A 20,521-nucleotide genomic window follows, 5' to 3' on the forward strand; every position below is an offset into this window, starting at 1 on the left:
AGAAATTGTTTTCCTTGAAGTTGTTTGGTCTGTGATAAATACCAGAGCATATGACTACAATAGAGGCAAACCAAAATATTAGAACCTTATGTAGATGAAAAAGGAAGAAATTAGATAGAAAAGAGATTGTTTACTGAATAGTCGCTAGTTAGTCTGCTAATAATAGAAATGTTATCTGTGTGTAAAAGGGAGGTTTTTTTATATATATGAGTCACCTGTAACCCTTAACCTTTCCAAGTCTTCATTTTCTGAAAGGTATTCCAGTTCATGCAGTGGAGCTCCATGCCTCCTTATATCACTCAGCATTAGGGAAGCTCTTATTTCGCTTTCAGCAATGAGATCAACCTTGTGTGAAAATAGAGGGCAGGTTTCTCAGTACCACCTGGCTGTCCCCCAGAACTTGGCTGTTAGAGGGCTGAGCACCCACAACAGGATTTTATGTTTTCACATGAGCATCCTAAAGGAGCTCAATGCTGATCTGGTTTCACACCCATTCCGATGAAAGTTCAAAGGAAAACGTATCACTTGCATTCTCTGTTTCACATGAATTACACGCTATGAATGACACATAAGTTGCCACTGAGACAATGGCTCAGGATTATAAAAGGAACAGAGAGATGTTCAGAGATGTAAAAATTTAGACCTGGTTCAGTTTTTTAAGCCTTAAGCTCCTTGCTCTCTGGGAACCACAAAGACCTTAATTTTCAACCTAAAATCTCCATAGGGAAGCCTACATTATCTTTTGTTGTTTCTTTTCTCAGCTGGAGGACGGGTGGTTGGAACCCTGCCAGGCTCTACCTACCTAATGGGAACAGGAGAGCATCAAGCCCACTCCTCAGCATTTGGAGGAAGGATCTGGTGCCGTTTGGGATCCAAAAATCTCTTTTTTAATCATCCCTGTTTGCAAGCAAGACCTTTTCTCACTTCTTATTCCCCTTGTATCAAAGTTGCAAGTGCTAGTAAGAATTATACACATGTAATTTAGATAAAAATTGAATCTAAATCAAAGCCACTAGCTTTCTGCTTGTCTTTCTAAATAACTCACCAGTGGTTTGGGAGCAGGCTCCTATAACCAGAAAGGACTACATTTATCACATTATCTATACCCCCTGCCTTTTTTTTTTTCCTCCAATAGAAAAAGAAACTCCTTAGGGCATTATGCATTTTAATCCAGTGTGTACCAACATCTGCTTCCCATCAATAGCTTTTAAGTTCTGTATTCAAAGAATTTTGAGAACGTCTGGGGATGGGTGACAACTTGAATAACCAGACTATAACTTGGCCTCCATTTCTAAATTAATATAGTAAAAACTTAAAACCCAAAAGGGACGGCTACTCCTTTGTGAACAGCTAACTAGTGCTGTACAGCAAAATTAAAATCCACTTCCTTGCTTTCAGGATGTGTGACTGTGCCATCTTACAGCTACGCCACCCATCCCTACTTATACAGGAACAGAATCCATGATTCCTTATTCAGGATATTCCCGGAATAACAGGGAATCATAAAAATGATTGGCAAAGCACGTCAGGACCCATGCAGAAGACAAAATGCTAATGGTAACTACTTAGTTCAAGCGTTGTAAGATTTTAGATGAGCACTTAACCTTTACCCTTTGGCACAGCCTTTAATTACACAATCATGCTGTGCATGGAAATATTGTACACGGAAAAGAACTGTTGTTGGATGAAATTTGGTTGTGGATTACAGAAGTCTCCTGGCTACAGGATTCTTGTCCCCCTTACTGTAGAGGTTGGAAATGCATAGCCAACGGGACAGAGAATTGGAGTAAGAAAAAAATAAGGTTAAACAGCACGTCAACAAACTGCAAGCCCACGTCTGTGTTGTAGGAAAGCTGCTTATTACTTGCTTCTCATCTTTTAGCTGTCCCAGATGGGACACGATTTGTAGATGTTTTAAGTCTGTGTAAATTTCCACAAAGACCAACAGGATATTGCTCTATAGATGCTATGTGCTACATGCAATGTTAAAAATAGGTCTCCTGCACTTTGAATGGGGAAGCTAATAGGATCACTTTAAATTACATTTTTTGCTCTCTCTGTGTAAGATAAGCACAAGACTAGCCCCTCTTAGGCACAGTCAAAAGTAAAGATGGGCATAATACAAAGACACAGGGGACTGCTCCTAGCTTCCATTTGCAGATTAGACAATAATCCTTCAAAATATTCCATGTATGGTCTTTATATCTGTACCTATGTACACAACTGTAAGCATATGTAAGCAAAAATACACAACAAAAGGCCTAACTTATATCCTCAACAACTTGATCTAAATTTTAATATCAGAACTGTATTTTATATTGTCTTCACTATTATTCAGTTTATTGTCTTTCTTGCCGTCTTAAGTATATTCTGAGAGTTGTTTTTGCTTTAGTGTCTTAGGATCTAATTAACATTTTTGCAAGATGCACAATACTGTCTTTTTAACCTTGTCATGTGGTAGCTTGAGTAGATGGTTACAAATTAATAAGCAGTTCTCTGACTGCATAAACATATTACTTCAAAGAAACCCTCCTTTGCTACCATCTATTCTCCAGAGGAATCACTGTAGATTAATACCAGTTTTTAAATTCCATTTTCAAAATCAGAAGGACTCAGAACAGTAAGTTTTGCTGTGCAAGGTATTACGATTCTTTGAATAGCATTAACAATACATTGCTGTATATGAGCAGTTCTACAAGCACCAATGTAATCATCCAAAAATCAGCTTAATGAAAAAGAAAAAGAAAACAAAACACCCAAAACCCCAACCAAAACAGAAATATGAATTGTCAGTTTCATGGGCAACATTTTAAATAAGTTTAAGGTAAACGAATTACAGATCATGTATGTTGGATTGACCAAGTACAAACCTATTTATAGATCTCTCCTTCTGGAGCACATCTTATTTTATTAAAATAGATAGTCTCAACTATTAAACTACTTGACCAGAGTAGAGAATATAAGACTATTTTTACACAGACATTACAGTAAGTTAGAATTATTTCAAAACATCAGAGAGAAAAATGATAGAAATAAGAGAAGTAGAACAAATTCCACTTGGTGAAAAACATGGTTAAAAAGTCAATATTTAGCCACGACCAAGACAAAACAAAAACTTGAATCAGATGAAGAATTTCAAAGAGCATTGCAAGATTAGATTTATTCTGAGAAGTCTGTGGTCATGATATAGAGCAGGGCCTGCTAGTAACTTTTATTTAAATACCTCTCCCCTAAGCATTTTTCTCATTTTTTCCCCATTTTTTATTCCTTGCTGCTTGTCTCCAACAGTACCTTGTCTTTGATTATAAAAATTCCTAGATGCCTAAAAACTTCTCTTTGGAACGCAGCTGAAGTTAGAATAACTTTTCCCAGCCACCCTCAATATTAACATCTTTAACCAATCCAGCTTTATGATAATCACATAAAAGTCCAGGATACTACGCAGGCTTGAGACCTGCAGTATAGAAGAGAACCATTTCTTCATAAAAGACAACAAACAGAAGGCAGAGAAACAGCAACAGCGGAGATTCAGGCAACTGTTAAAAAACATCTGTTGCCAAGAGATACAGTTTGCAGAAAAGAAACAGATGCATACTGTCTAAACAAGAACAAAGACTGAGCAATGGTAACAGGAGACAAATAAGAAAAAAAAGATTAGCAAAAAGACCCCAAACTCTCAAATGGTTGAATTAAGAGAAGGTGCTAAGTAACTGTGGAAGAGCTGACAAAATAAATACAGATCAACAATTTAAGGACCCAGTGCGTTATTGACCAGATATTGTTTCAAGCCTTTCTTACTTTCACTTGGACTATGTGAGCTTGTGTGTCAGGTTCTATGGGTTCTGTCCTCAAGACAAGAAGTTAATACTGCTTCAGAATAAACAAATAAACTTATTCTGTGACATAAATACAGGATTTCTATCTTTAATGTGTAACTACACACTGATTAAGTCAGACAGCATTCAGTGACCAGTACTGGTATAAAGTATCTTATAAAACTATTTTCATACCTGGACCAAGCAGCGGGGACCGGTTCGGCTGGGCACTTGACTGGTGCGATGGCTGAGGTTCAACCATATTTGTATTGATAATGGTGCTAGTGGTGGTGGTATTGGTTGTGGTACTGCTCTGAATTATAGGATTATTTCTATCCCACATGTTTACAGTCTTGTTGTTGTTGTAATTTGGGTCGCCCCAAGCTGAGGTACCATCATCGATTTCCATCTTGCGGCGAATGGATGGTGGAGATGGCTCCTCCCAGCCAGTTGCCTCACAGTTCTCTTTTTGTTTGGCTGGCACTGGCCCACCAACCCACCCTGACCCCGTCTGTTTTACAGAAGCAGCTCCTCCCCAGTTACTCACATTGTTGTCCTGGGGTTTATTAGCCCAATTTTGTTGAGGGCCTGGCTTTAAAGATTCCCCCCAACTTGTACCTGTATTAGCCTTGCTGTTTGTGCCATTTCCCCACCCACTGGTCCCAGACCTTGTGGAATCATTCCAACCAGACCCTGATCTATTGTCAGAATCCCATCCAGATCCATTCTTCTTCCCATCACCCAAGTGTCCAGGAACAGATGATGAATCTGTCCAATCTCCACCTCCTGAAGTCCAGCTTGGATTTGATTTCTGTCCATCTCCCCAGTTTTGAGATTTGGGTTTCTGAGGTTCACCCCAGGTAGGTGATTTGTCCTCCTGATTTGCGGTCCCACTCCATGCGTGGCCGCTTTTGGCAGCAGCAGCATTATTAACAGTAGTAGAGCTTGCTGACTCTCCCCATCCCCCTGGGCCATTTGGTGCTTTGTTGTTGTTGTTGTCTCCCCAACCTGTATTTGTTGGAACAGCTGCCGGTGGAGAGCTGACCCACCCAGATACTGAAGAGGTATTTGTACTGTTCATGATGGACCCATCGTTCTTCCCCCCTGAGTTTGAAGACTGAGTAGCTGCACAACCCCAGGCCTCTGTTCCATTGTCATTCTTTCGTTCAGACCTTGGGGACTCTTCAAATTCCCAGGCAGTGTTTTGCTTTACAGGGGTCTGTCCCCACCCCGTATTGGACAGGACTCTGGGGTCAAGGTCATTTCTTGGCAACTGAACTTGCCCTTGGTCTATCATCCCTTTGTCTCTCCTCCTGCCCTCTCCAGCCCCCTCCCTCCCAGTACTGCCTTCATTTTGACTCCCACTGCTGTCATTACTTCCTTCACTAGCTGTGGTGCCAGATGCTGCAGCTTTGGCCCAAGAGTTTATTTGTTCATTGCCCTGCTGCATGGCAGGATTCGGACTGGTAACACTAGAGCTATCCCACCCTGTTGATCCTTTCCCATTGATGTCACTATTGGAATGCTGGTTTGGGGGCTTGCCCCATTCACCGTTCACACCGTTACTGGTGTTACGGTTGGGGTGGCCCCAAGCTCCAGAATGCATACTACCAACACCGCTGTTGCCACTACCCCTGCCCCACGCTAGTACCCCAGGACCAGAGGGAGGCCCCGAATCCCAGGCGCTCGCTCCGGTTCCTTCCTTTTGCACAGCACTGCTGGATCCATTTTGTTTAGCACTTAATGCTGAGTTCACAGTGTCTCCATTCCCCTGACTGAACCCAGAATTGCTGTTTCCTGTGGCAGGATTACCTGGGGACATCCCCCACACTGAACTGCCCATTCCTTCACCACTGCCCCCGCTGACTTGAGAAACTGATGTTCCATTAGCACCAGGAAGGCCTTGCAGGTGGGGCGGGATGATGGCCCCCATACCAACAGCCATCCCCCAGTTCGGCAGTCCATTTGTCTGCATTGCATTGATAGGGTTTGGTGAAGAGTTCATGGGGTTAGTGTTATTTGGTCCATCAGTGTTAAGGTTCTGAGGTTGTACGCTGAAAGACACATTCTGAGAAGTGGACGTTTGTGGTTCTGTGCTCTCTTGCGGCAGCAAGTTTCCCCAAGCACCTAAGGTGCCTGTTGGGTTCCCATTCTGGTTGCCCATGTTCTGACCTATGGCACTGACTGGACTGCAAATACTGGAAGGGTTGCCTGCTCCCACAGTTCCTTCATGTCCAAGTACAGGCCAGGCAGCTGGATTGGCATTAGGGTTAAGGTTAAGATTAATGCCAGCATTCGAGTTGGAAGCACCCCAGCAGTTCTGACTTCTACCATCTCCCATCATGTTGTCCATCTTTCCATCCCCACCACTGGCAGAGCAGTGAGCTAGGCCAGAGCTGGAGCCCGCAGCCACACCCCACACTCTGGCCGAGTTGCCGTTACCGTTTGCTCCACCAGCTCCAAGGGCACTCTGGTTAGAAGTGCTTTGGACGAGTGCTCCGTTGGCGCCATTATTGCCATTAGTTTTCTTTGTATGTCCAGTGAAGTTGCCTTGGGCACTCCCTGTAGCCATGCTACTGTTCTCTGAGCCACAGTTGGAGGCAGAGTCAGTGTCTGTAGTACATTCTGAGGCAGACTCAGTCTCAGCTCCGGTAATGGAAGGCCACGCTTCCTTGTCAGTCCTGTCTATTATCACTTTATCCCAGCTGCAGTTGCCTTCACTCCTGAAAGCGGGCTGCTGTCCCCAGTGGGAATTCTCATAATGGTCTCCCAATCCACTGTGGCTGAGATCTGAAAGGATCCAACAAGGTTAAAAATGAGTCCACTGTTCAAGCACTGCAAAAGCCCTCTATTGAGTACTATTTTACATTGCTAGTTACAACACGGCATTCTGTTAAAATGTAGAGTACATTCTCTAACATAATGCTGCAATTTTCCTCACTACAATAAAGCACGTTGCTCATATTTAGGGTTTTTTTTTTAAATCTGGCAAAACTCTCCATTAAAATAATGGAACAATTCAGTTTTAGAACAGAGCAACAAAAGCGTTTTGTATCACTTAGTATACTAGTAAAAATAATAAGCAGGAAGTAAATAAGGATAGCAAATACACTAATCTATGTGAAAAATCTAAAAAGCAAATTTGGAAAAAACACATTAGAGTATCTAGCAGAGTCTTACCATTTATTTTGACTCAATTCTCATTCTTCAGAGAAACACAAAGAAAGAGCATCCAATCAAAAATATAAAATGTCTGCCTGCCATTAGATATTACATACACACCCACATCACACTCACACTACATTCATACTGCATTTAGATTTTCAACTCTTCCTGTAAATAAGGGAACAAATACAGACAGCCACCTTTACTATTCAGTGTCAATCATACATTTAAACACCAACACTGTAACTTACATTTTAGCAGAGAACCTGGGCATTTCTAAACAACAGACAGTTGTGTCAAGAAACTTATCTCTTAAAGGATTTACACGCAGTTTAAACATTCTTTTGCGCTTCCACATACAGTCCAATTTCCACCCCAAACCAACGAAAACCAATGTTATGGCGTACAGAACTGTAGTTCTGTACGAGACTGTACTCAGAAGACAGTCTTTTTGGAAACCGCTCACATCCTCAAACATAGATGTTAATCCAAAAAATTAAAACAAAAGCTCTTGAGCATCTAATTGCTTGCTAGGGTACAAAGTTAAACTGGAAGACTCAACACTTCTCATGCTAAGAACTCAAGCTTAGTTCAAGTTTTTGCATTTACTTGCCATCCTGATTGCTCTCTACAAGTTTTCTAGTACAGATTACTCTTTTTGGTTTCCTTTGATGGGAATTTTATAGCAAGTAATTCAGTCCGATCTTAGGGATACGTACCAGTGACAATCTGCATAACAGTTCCTCTTAACTGGTTGTCTAAAGTGAGAAAACTGCATATACCTAATTTACAAATTTTGGATATAAATTATTTTTACTTGCTGTAAATCTGCAGAAACATGACTTTTATTTTTTTTATTATTTGAATGAGAAGAATATTTTGTGGCAAAGATGGATGCAACAAATCTCCCAAATAAGCTGTTAACAGTGGAGGCCCAATATGCATTAATTTAAATCACAAATATTTTGGTGTGATTAGCTCCTCTAACTGCCTCCAATTACAGGTGTTCTAATACTGAAAAAAAATTGTTCCAAGAACAAAAAAAGCTCTCGCTTTGACAAAGTCTTCTTATTCACACATTTCACCTGTAGCTTTTCAATAAAGGGAGGTGATTACTTGGTTGCCTCATGAAGATTTATCAAAATGAAGAAAGAACACACTAAACCAGGATGGAATGCGTCCTTTTTTTTTTTTTTTTTTTTAAATTTAAATTAATTGAAGCCAAAGTACGAATGTTAGAGAAAGGAAGGGAAAACAATCTTAGCTCATCACCTGTCTTCTCATGATGCCAGAAAAGCCTAGTGTTTCACAGAAAGAGCTAAATAATTGACATGTGTATGACAAATCCAAAAGAGAATATGAAAGGAGCCACTTGGATTTACCTAAAATCTCTCCCCTATGTGCAATGGCTAGAAAGAAAGAAAGCATCACATTATTCCTGGATAAAGCCAACTGGTTACATTACAGAGCTAAGGAAGAAGGTTCGAAATTTACCTGATTATCTAGGTTTGCTACACAGGTGTTAAATTGAGACCAGAATCCCAGATAAGACATGGCGGGGAAAGGAAGCCTGTGAAGTGACTTAAAAAGGGTCAACAGGGTCAGGAAAATGAGCCAAGCAGCATTCTTAGAGTGGCAATGAACAAAGGAAAAAAAGCAGTGGCAGTCCAGGCCAGAAGATAAGAAGTTGAGGCAACCAAGGAATCAGATAAGAGGAGTTATGTGAGATTTTTTTCAACACTGTGGGTGGTGAGATTCAGCACTGCATTTCAGACATGACAGAAAGATTTAAAAGTGGCTTGAAATGCATTGTTCCAATAAAAAGGTCTTGTCAAAGCCAAAACCTAAGCTACATGTGTGAGTGCCTGGGAGAACGATGGCACTGTCCAAGGCAAGCGAGAGTGTCTGTGCAGGGCAGGTTTGTGAAGAAGGATCAAGAGCACAGTGCAAGATGTCTCAATATTAACAAAAATGGCACCAAGACTGATGAGATGAAAGGGAGCTGTTTGTTTAATCATTTCTTTTTCTTTCTCCTCTCCCCCAAAGATGGTAGTTAAAGCAGTGCACAAGTTTGAGAGCACCGAGGAGACAGAAAGTAAAGGGAAGGGGTGGGAATGTAAGAGGAAGATGACAAAACAGCTTAGAAAGATTCCTGAAAGTAGGGAGCAAAATGGTTCATTAAGTAAGATACCAGAATTTTGAAAAGCAGACAGATAAACGGGGTGTGTGTGTGTGTGTGTGTGTGTGTGTGTGGAGATTATGAGGGGGAAGAACAATAAAGACCAAGAGATATTCCTATTAAACACAGAAAATGGCCATGTGCCTTGCCTCAGTTTGGATAAGCACATCTAGTCTAGACCATATCACACCAAGTATGTTTGGCTTGGAAGCAGCACACACAGCTCAACCCCCTTTGCCTTTCAAGGGTTTGCAACTCCATAGTTACTCCCTTTCATGTACTATCAGCATAGTTCCTCTTAATGAGGTTCAGATTATGCCCTCAGCAAGAACAACTGACTAATCTGAGAGTGGTTACTTTGATAGGGATTACAATAATTTTTTAGGTAACATAAAATAAGGAAGCCCTCTCTTGAGCAGCAGTATACCTGTGCTGCGCCTTCCCTGCTCTGGAGTTAGAGGGACCACACTGGTACCTTTCACAAGTCATAGATTCAAAAAAAAGAGCAAAAGAGGTGTGCAATAACTTTTATAGTGTCCAAACAGTTACTGGAACAACGCGTTCTAACACCAAAGGCTGCTGCTACAAAACTTATAAAAAACAGGTCAGATAAAATAAAGACAATAAAAAAAAAATATTTCACAATATAAACAGAAGCTGCAAAAACTGTGACTTCGCTGCTGGACAAACATAACGGAGTTTGAGGACAGAACTGATCCTGAAGAGAAGACTTCTATATTCTTGTCTCTAGAAGAAAATAACCAAAAGACATTTTTCCATTTTCTCTAGACTAAAGGGAGTTTATTCCTATAAATTAAATACCTAGTAGCACAGTCCTACTTAATCCATAAGGACTTTAAACATTTGGGAAAAATAATGAAAGCAAAATATTGTATATAATTAAATCTAGAGATTTTGTTTGTTTGTTTGGGTTTTGTTTTTTTTTTTTTTTTGAACACATACATTTCCTCCGACTTTCTAGGAAACCAACTCTTCATAGAAATTGCCAATATTTTCTTTTATTTTCAAAGCTGTTAAGACTGAAATGGAAAACCCATTTAAAAAATTCTTAAGAATCAGTTCCTCTTTATTTATGCAACGATCAGAAATAAAAGCACTGCAGTCCAGCAGAAGCATTTCTATTCTTCCTCTGTGATCTGAGCAAAGATTTTAAACAAAGCATGATGTACAGGAACCACAGGTATTTTGTGTTAGTAAATCCTAGTGCTGGTACACCGCAAAGTAAAATTGATTTTTAAATTAATACTTTGTTTTTGAAAAATCTTAATTACGCATCTTTTATAAAATATGGTTCCTGTTAAATGATTAACAACATTTCTTTGGCAATCAGGAAGGAAAAATTAATCTGAGGATGTTTTAAACAAGCATACAATTTCTGTCAAATTGCAATCATACATGCTACCTGAAAAATGCACGACTTTGATCAGTATTACCAATAAGCATGAGGGACAAATTGGGGTTTGTTTTGTTTTGTTTGTTTGTTTTTTTAAATAATACCTTAATGGGGTGGGAGGAGATTACAGGTGTTATTACATACTGTACCCAACACACTTTACCAACTTCAATTTAGTACTTATTAAAAACAGAAAACATTTTTTGCCATGTTTGATAATGAATATGAATAATTAATTGCAAAATAATTTTAATGTTTACATAGATTACAAATGTAAAGTATGAGTAGAGTGAAATGGAAAAAGCTGTTGCATGCATTTCTTAGAAAAGCAAAATACTTTGCCTGCACAACCAATTTACCCAAAACTTCAATCCTCCTCTGAAAATGTCACTTACAATAATATTTCTTTTCATTTTTGTTCAGCCAAGTTAAAAGTAACTCTATCTTCATAACTTCCACTACAGTAATTAGTTCAAATGCTGCACAGTAAAATTAAGCATCCTCAACTGTAATACAACATTCAGCTGATTTAGGAACCTAAGTATGGAGAGGGTGTGAAATGGCAAAGCCTGGGATAAACTTTTAATGAGAACCACATTATTAATAGTTTTGCTCATCCAATTTTAAATCAGACCTAATAGTGATCCCTTCTCTTATTACTAGTTTTATTTTTCAATTCATGTTAGTCAGCGTAACACCAACCAGATTCATTGGCTCATCCTGTCCTGCCCAAAGGACAGATTACAGACGATGTTGTTCTCTGCTTTGACATGCAGAATAGAGAAAAATCCCAAAGGCCAGTGACAGTCCTACTGGGGATTTTACTTGGCACACAAAGGTTAGTGATTCTGAGTAGGAAGTTGAGAAAAAAGGGCAAATTACTTTCTCCCCCCAAAAGAAATATTTTCAATTCAACATGAGCAGATATTTAAAAGACTACACTGGAATTTTTCTAAATCTAAAATAAACAGGAATTGCCAGAAACATTTTAAGTGCTAGATCAAATGTAGCTTAATTTCATAAAAGAAAAGATGACACAAGCATCTATTCTGAAGAGCGAAATATAATAAAGTACAAAATCTGGGAATTGTAGTGCTAATATTTCAGGTTACCTGCTACATCCAGCTCTATGCATACGCTGAGAGAGAGGACGAATTTGAAAACTGTCATCTATTTGAAGCCACTTACAAAGCTAACTTACAACAAGCCTCATAGATGTGAGGAAGCTGAAATCTTGAATAGAGTCCTTAACATGGAAAGACAGAAAAGAGATGGAAGCATTGAATAAAGCAGCTTTATTTATTTTAAAACTAAACCATAGTTAGGTACACAAGTGGGAAAGCCTGTTACCCTGTTTTAATTTTCTGCACTACGACATTAAAATGTAGTTCCTTTCCTCTGATGCTGAAAGCTTTTAAATGCATTAAGAAAACAAGCAAAAATAAACAACATTTTTCATTATTAGTAGCGATTCCACTAAATGCTACCTCTCCAAAACAAAAGCAGCAGTAGAAAACACCAAATAATTGCATTTTTCTGCTCACTGCAACATATCTTTAGCAAGCAGCTCACTGCGAAGACGCCATTTTATCAAACCTGAAATGCAGCCAAAAGCTTAGGACGCTGAGCTGCTGCTCTCTCTCTGAAATGTTATGTAATAAATTGATTTAGCAGAAGCAGATGCTATTTTCTCAGGGTTAGGGTTACTTTCTCTTTTTTTTTTGGCTCTAAAAAGGGCTGATGGGTAATAAAATACCTGAAGAAAGGAGCCGCCCAACCATCCTAGGAGACGCTACATTGTGTGCAGAGCTGTTTCTACTCCTGCATCTACGTTCTCCAGGGCTCTCGGCTTCAATATGTCGGCTGTGTACAGTGTGAGCCTCATCCTGTAGAGCTGCCAAGAAAATCTCTCTGTGCAAGCGTGCGCCCAGACAACCTGCAAGCTCGGTCGGGCCTCGGTTGCACTGGCTATGGAAATGCCCTTTCCACGCACAGCCCTCCTCCCCCTTCCCCTCGCTCCGCTCCTTAACTCTAGGTGAAGGTATCAACAGAGTGGGATTTTTAAGCTTTGATTATCTAATTGCAGCTGACACTAAACCGATCTTCCTTCCTCTTTAAATTCTTTCAACTGTCACAAAACATTTTCACTTCAGGACCCAGCTACAATTAGCACCCTAGCTGCTTTTCTCCCGCTTTTGAAAGTCAGCCAAGAGAAGACGCGGGCGCTGCCGACCGCCTGCACGGGCAGCAGCTCCTGCCTCCTGCCCGCCGTCCTCCCCCCCTGCCCCAACAACCCACGGCAGCTCCTGCCTGGCATCTTCCCCCCCAGCCCCAACAGCAGCTCCCACCGCTTGGCAAGGGAGAGCCGCACCAAGTCCCAGACGTATATTGGCACGCTGCCAAGCCCTTAATGACTTCCCTGCCTCTATCTCAAAAAGATCTAAGTGGCAAACGCGAGAGCGTATTAATCAAAGGCGCTGCTGTTTATAAAGGCAGGGAACAACTGCCGTAGACAATGCAGCGGCACGGATCGGGGTGCTTTCTGCCTCCTGCAGAAGGGTGGACCGACCGACCATCTTTTAACAACCACAGGCTGGAGAGCACTGCTCCTCTTTGAGACATGAACAGACAGAGCATGGACAGAGGCAGGGGGCAGCTTATCATTTTCAGGACCTAAATATCATCACAAATTCTGACAACACACCTAGAGGACTTTTATCAATGCCTATATACAAATCCCAAAGGATTATTTACACACAAACTTCCAGTGTGTCTAATACACTCCTTTACAATTATTTCTCCTTCTCACTTCTTTGCTCTTCCTCCTCCCTCCTATCTGCCCCAAATACATATTAATTACACAGTAAATGGAGCACGTTTTAAATTTGCTGTTTCAATTCTTGTCAGGTGTTTGTTTGAGCAGTTTCGCCCTTTTGCACTGGATCGCACACAACTGATGTCTCTTTAAAGGTTTGGCTGCATTCTCAGAATTGCTGCCACTTCACTACCAAAGCACAATCGCTGCTGCTATTCTTGGCTCAAGAACTGTTCCACTGAAGTACTCCTGAAAATAGTTGGTTTCCTTCTGAAGACATTTATTCTCTGTTTCTTTGCAATAGTCTCTGAATACTGGACGGGTTTAACCTCATTTTAAAAACAACAGATGAATGAGAATCAAATCAGTTCGGTTTTATTTCCATTCAGAAAACTATTTCAAATGCAATTAGAAAGTAAGCTTGAGAGTCAATTTTGCAATAACTTTAAAGTCAAAATATTGTTATGGATTATTATATTCCTTTAATACCAGCTATACATGATTGAAATTTTCATTAGTTAAAATGATATGTCAAAACTGGAAGAGAACATAAGATACATTCCCATGTTCCTTGTATTCTTCTTATTAATAACATAAACTCCCTGTAATCAACTTCAACTTACAGATGCAGGTGCTTACAAAGGGCACCAAATCAAAGGGACTGTGTTTACCAGACAAGGGTCCATAGAAGGAAATGCAGAACCCCAAGGAAAAGTCAGAGCCCACACCAAAGTTTGGGGCACAATAAAGTACAGCTTCCACTCCAGCCCGTGCTGGCAGAGAGCGTCTGTTCCCTTCCGTGTGCCCCGTCTTGTGGCAGCCTCAACAGGGCATGTGTCTGATAAATTTGAAATCCTTATAGTTACCTGAAGACTAAAAAGGGGGATTTGAGAGGTTATGCAGACAACTTACCCAATCTCAGCAACTATTCCTGATACGCACCAAGTGACATTTACCCAACCCACCAAGGAAGCCCTCCAGCAACAGAGACTGCACATTACCAAGTGCTCTCTCTCACTTCTTAAGATAGCTTTCATACGGGCACGTTTTTCCTAATGTCTAACCTTAATCTTCCGTGTTGAAATTTAAGCCCATTATTTCCTATCTGATCCATCACAGGCATATAGAACATATCATTTTCTTCCTTGCAGCAGTCATTTGGGTATTTCTGCATTTCTAATTCCAGTCTTCCTTCAACTCAGCAGCTCCAATTCCTTCACTCTTTGCAAGGCTTGTTTTCAAGATCTCTACTGTTGCATTCTTCTGCGCTTCTTCCACCTGGTCACTTCCTTCTGAAGGCACAGTACCCCAAACTGGACTCAATATTCAGAGGCCTTATCAGAAGTGCCTCATGGGAAGCCATACTGTTTATATCCATCAGTATGTCTGTCATCTTTTCAACAGCGTGACACCATTAATCTGGTTTACCCCATGACCAACTCCAGATCCATTCTTGCAGCACGATACTCACGTAACTGTATTTGTGTACAGAGCTGCTCTGGCCGAAATAAAGAACCTATCCCTTTTCTTTATTTCTTATTCAATTACACGGTTTTGTCACCACTATTCCATATTGTAATTTTGTCTTCCAGTTGCCTTGCACTCTTCTCTAGTTTGGTATCATTCAAAAATTTAATGAAGGCTGTTGCTTATAGACAAAAGACTGATGCATGTATCAGAGGACAAATTTGTACTCTCACTCAAAATGTTCTCATTTTGCCAGTAAGGACTGATAGCCGCTCCCTGTCTACAGCTTCCTGAGCAGCTATGACTCTTCTTAACATAGTTTCATCTTATACTTCCCACTTATTTACACCACCACACATCCATCACAAGAAAGTCTTCTGAAGCACTGTCAAAGGCTATACCAAGTTGACTTCTAGGACATGATTTTCCCTCTCATTTTGCAGTGCCTGTCGCACTGCTGACAGGGAATTACTCTCCTTTGGCACGACCTGCTCTCTACAAACCCACATTGGCTCTGTACTTCTCTCTTGAAAAGTTCTAAATGCACAGAAATAGCTGCTTTGGTTATTTTTTCTAGTATCGTTCTAGCAGATTACTGACTGATCTGTAATTCCTCAGTTTCTCCTTTCTCGCCTTTTAACATCAGGTGTTTTATTTTCTGTTTTCTATTTCTCACACTCTGAAAGAATGCCGTCACGCCAGATTGCTCCAACCCATCTTCAACGTAGTCTACTATGAATTTCATCACTTCCAGATAACTGGAAGCATTTTATTTCCTTAAGTACTCTAACTCACTCTAGTCTTAGTTCTAAGTCAATCATTAGTTTAGAGATGAAGGAAAAAAGGCATTTAAAGTATTCCTGATGCCATCTATCAATGGTTCTCCCTGTTGAACATCAGACCAGTTCCACTGGCCTTCCTTTTACTACTAATGGACTTATGAAAGTATTATCTGTTTGTTCTTTGTGGGTTTTTTTTTCCTAACAGCTACAAACTTCTTTGTTTTTTATTTATTTCTTGTAGTACCATCCCTGTTTCCTGAGCTGTACAAATTCAGCTTTCCGGTATTTTCACATGATGTTACGCCCTTTCTGCTCTTCCCAAGGACCAAACTCTTATTTCCTGGTCACTTTGACCATAGTTAGTTGCTTTCTACCTTTTACTTCTCCACCGTCAGAGACAGGTCCTGCTACTCGGTCTTTTCACATGCTTTGTCAGAAAATTGCCATCTGCACATTTTAACAACTTGCCAGACTCTTTGTCTCCTGACCTTTTTTCCCCCCAGACACCTGCGCAGTTCATATATCTGGCTATCACCAGAGCAGAGCCATCGACAGTGAACCTGGAGGCAGGATGCAGGTCTACTGATTCTAAAGCAAAAGCAGTGGCCTTTGAGGAGTCATGCTTTTGCACAGCCCCACCCTTTGAAAGTGAGGACAACAAAACTATAAAGGCATCTCAGTCATTTATCCTTTTACAGATTTCTATTTTTCCTTCTCCCGGTGAAAAATTCTAATCACTGTCAAATAGATTTGAAGCAGCAGATTTATTTTTCACACTCTGCTGCCTGATGTCAGATAACATACACAATACAGAAAAATTCATTCCAAAGATTAGTTTACTGATGAGTTTTTAGCATCATTTTTCATTCATAATGCCTGTATTTGTGCTACACAGAGCTTGCTACTTCTCTATCTATATTCAAAGCATTATATGGGTTTTTTGAAAATTTACATGGGAGACAAAACCCTTTACTAGCTGACACTCACTTCCCACAGACTTTCCTATTACTGTATTTCAGAAAACACTCATCACTCAGGAGTACATCCAGATAGTACCTACTGGCTAAATCCCATCTCCATCTTAACTGCTACATTTTTGTCCTTGTATGATGTTTTTTTAACTTCCTTTTGTCTAAACATATACCTGTCACTAGAGACCTTTGGTAACACTGCCTGATTTCCAGGGACGTGTACCAGACAACAAGCACTACCAAATGCTAAACAAAGCCCTGAGGAACACAATGAGAAGAAATAAACATAATCACCACTCATGCAACCTCTGGTGGTACCTGAACATCCCTTTACAATGCTAATTTGATTAGACTATTGGCAAAAGAGTCATAAAAACAAATTCTGGTAATTTCCTTTTTTTTTTTTTTTTTTTAAGCAAATGGTATAACATCAAATTTGATCCCACTAGTCGGAAAACTTTTACATAGCCACATTGCAGAAACACTGTGTATAGTGACGAGCTGTACAGTGAACTGCTGTACAGAGAACACCTAATCAAGTGATGCAAAAATTGAAAGCTGTTAGGAGTTTTCTTGCAGATAAACATTATGTTTGCTATATAGTTACCTTTCACAGAAGCAGTATCAATAGCCAATTCTTGTGTTTACAAAGAAACATCACCATGCTAGTTCCTTCATTCAACATCAACAGCCATGATACAATAAAGCACATCTTCCAGGTATTATGTAGCACACTTTTTAAAAAGTGTATTGGCTATATAAAGTGTGAAATGATATACATAGGAAGTGTGCAAACAAGATGAATAAATATACTATCCAATCCCCGATTTCTACTTCATAGCATTTAGTGTTTTAACTATTACATATGAAAAACACTGCTTACAGAAGATCCAGAATAAATCAATTTCTAAAGTTTCTGGTTTTAATTCTGTAACTTTCCAACTAAAAGCAAAACACAGTAATGTTTTGGCAACAAAGATACTCTGCTAATGGAATTACAGACGATAGGCCCAAAGAGATAAAGTTCAGCAAATCATTTCCATAAAGGCAGTTTTCACATGTGCTTTATTTGTCAAAAATCACCCTGTCATGCCTCCAGGAAGTCAAGCTAAATCTTATTTCAAACTTTTGAAATGAGACTGTATGCTTTGCAACTACTTTTGCATATACATGCCTTACCTGCAGTCATCACAAAACACAATAAGCTAAACTGGTCAATTGCTCAAACATGCGTTTGGCATGAAGGTCACTACTACTTTGCTAGATCTGGTGAAACAACTGTATGTCAAAGCTTATCTGTGTTTTCCAACTATACTGACTGGTTTTAGAAGAGGTATTATCTCTCCCTAAAACTTTTCTCCAAATATGACTTCACAACCATATACAATTGCCCTATTAGAAGGAACTCTAAAGTAACCCACAGTTAAAGGATTGGGTTTGAAACAAGTACTGACAGACATGATTTTAACAATAAGCAGGGGGTTTTTTTATCTTGCTTCCTAAAAAAATTATCAAAAACAAAGTTAATACAAACAGATTTATAGGAAGAGTTAACCTGCCACACGACAGCACTCAGCAACTTCCAACTGCCCACAACATTTACTTCAACATGCACATGCCACACCACAAGCATGAATATGTAAACTGCCACTAAGGAAATCTTGAAACGTGAAATAATACTTCCAGCTTCATAGAAAAAGAAGAAGAAAGTTCAGCACAGAATCTGGCATCAGCCCACAGTAGGAAAATAAATCTCTGTAACTGCTGTCAAATTCTCACTTCCCAGAAAACAGCAGACAGAACAAATTAAAAGTGTAACTCTTCAGTTTCCACAATGCTTGGGTGTTTTCTCATTTTGACTACTGCACAAATTACTTGCTTTCATTTCTTTTTAGACTTCGGAAACATATGTTACTGATCCGTTCCACAAAATACTCTACTTGCCAATACAAAAGAAGTGCAGAAGTTTCATCATGACTCCTGCAGGACATGGTACATTTCTTTTGAGTTGATGGATGCTGCATTCACATTGCTGAATTGCAGAAAAGTGAAAGGCATCTTCAAGAAAAACTGATTACTTCTTTTGATCTTTGTTCTTATAATCATCAAACACACAGTGGTTGCCTGGAGACTCCTATACAAACTTCATAATTTGTAAAGAAACAAAGAAGGATATTGTTATTTTTAATCTCCCATGGTAGCTTCCAGAAATTACCTTAATTCTTTTAGATCATATGGCAAAAGGACCATTCCATTAATGCCTCACACCTTAATGAGGGAAGTTAACTATTCACCACATTTATTGGAGTTAGTTGACAAAGTGGGTAGGGAAGAGATGAAAAGCTCCATCTTTAAGTAAAAATAACAAACTAGACTAGATAATAGAATACTGCCCATAGATTACAAATACAGCTTTCCTTCAGTGTAATCCTAAAAAGGATTACAGAAGGGGCATGTCAAGAACAAACTTTGTAGCTCAAGGTAAAAGTTCCAGAAAAATAACTATTCTATGGAAAATGCTCTGAAGTACTACAGAAGATAGTTTCATAATAGTTAACAATAAATAAAAGACTGTTTTCAAGGGATAAGATTTCTAAAATATTCTATGCAGTTTGAAACGTTTTAATTTTGTCTCTTAACAGTTTGTCTAGTTAATGTTTTAGAGGTTATCTTAAAAGAGAAAACAAAAAATCACTACTCTCATCCACTTCACAGATATTTCCAGATGATAAACCTGACAAAGAATATATTAGTGGTCATTAATTCCAACTTGCCTTACATTGGCAGAACACCCTTCTTAATTCATGACATTGCAGTTAAGAGTTCTGATAAGTGTTTTGGATAGGCCAAGGCAGTAGATAACAGAGACTGCTGATAAGAGAATAAAGAGATAAAATAGTGTGATTATTACAGTGAGAGGTTGCCAATGCCTCTCTAACAGCCTTCCTTGTATCCAGGTAGTTATAAATAGGGCCTGGAAGGAATGTGGTTGCATAATTTCAAGTTAACTATGAAGGAATATGACCCTATAAAAAGAAAAGCTACAGGCACGAATTTACATTAAGCATCTTCTGGATACAAGATGCTAGCTTACAACGATCCTGGCTCTTTGATTAGTACCAGGTCATCCATCAAAGGAAAGTTACTATTGTTCATCGTAAGTATAAAGAAGCCACATATGGAGACTTGCTTGGGCAGAATCCAGCACGGGTCTAATAAGCTCTGGTTAGGCAATCAGGTTACCAGAGAGCGAGAAAGCCCTAAGCACTGATGCATTATTGACTGCCTCTAGACTTTGAAGACATCTAATAATATTCATTAAGTGATCACTCTTCTACGATGCAGGTGCTGTTCAGACAGACAAAACTCCAGCTTAGACATGGATCAGGTACCTACACTGATTCTCTTCTGGCCAACTCTGATTATTTTGTTCCTTCCCTTCACTTCCCTAGAGGAGTTTTATTTGCAAAGACTCTAGTAAATGAATGTGCTGGTTTTGGCTGGGATAGAGTTAATTTTCTTCACAGTAGCTGGTATGGGGCTATGTTTTGGATTTGTGCTGGAAACAGTGTTGATGACACAGGGATGTTTTCACTGTTGCTGAGCGGTGCTTACACAGAGCCAAGGCTTTTAATGCCTCTCACCGCACCCCACCAGCGAGCAGGCTGGGGGTGCGCAAGGAGTTGGGAGGGGACACAGCTGGGACAGCTGACCCCGACTGATTAGGGGATATTCCAGACCATATGACATCATGCTCAGCATATAAAGCTGGGGGAAGAAGAAGGAAAGGGGGACATTCGTAGTGATGGCGTTCATCTTCCCAAGTAACGGTTATGCGTGCTGGAGCCCTGCTTTCCTGGAGATGGCTGACCACCTGCCTGCCCATGGGAAGTGGTGGAGGAATTCCTTGTTT

General features: G+C 39.8%; 1 protein-coding gene across 9 annotated transcripts in view; it reads right to left on the reverse strand.

Moving 5' to 3' along the window:
* Positions 1-20,521, reverse strand: part of TNRC6C (trinucleotide repeat containing adaptor 6C) — a 109,849-nt gene that overhangs the window by 35,512 nt on the left and 53,816 nt on the right. For 8 of the 9 annotated variants that reach the window (XM_052808893.1, XM_052808899.1, XM_052808897.1 and 5 more), the window contains exon 5: positions 4,011-6,605. In XM_052808893.1, the coding sequence (XP_052664853.1) occupies positions 4,011-6,605 (2,595 nt within the window). Of the gene's footprint in view, positions 1-4,010; positions 6,606-12,329; positions 12,545-20,521 lie in introns of those variants that run through there. The other variant, XM_052808900.1, reaches the window with a different exon arrangement.

The sequence above is a fragment of the Harpia harpyja genome, chromosome 14 (genome assembly GCF_026419915.1).
Source record: "Harpia harpyja isolate bHarHar1 chromosome 14, bHarHar1 primary haplotype, whole genome shotgun sequence".
Lineage (NCBI taxonomy): Eukaryota > Metazoa > Chordata > Aves > Accipitriformes > Accipitridae > Harpia > Harpia harpyja.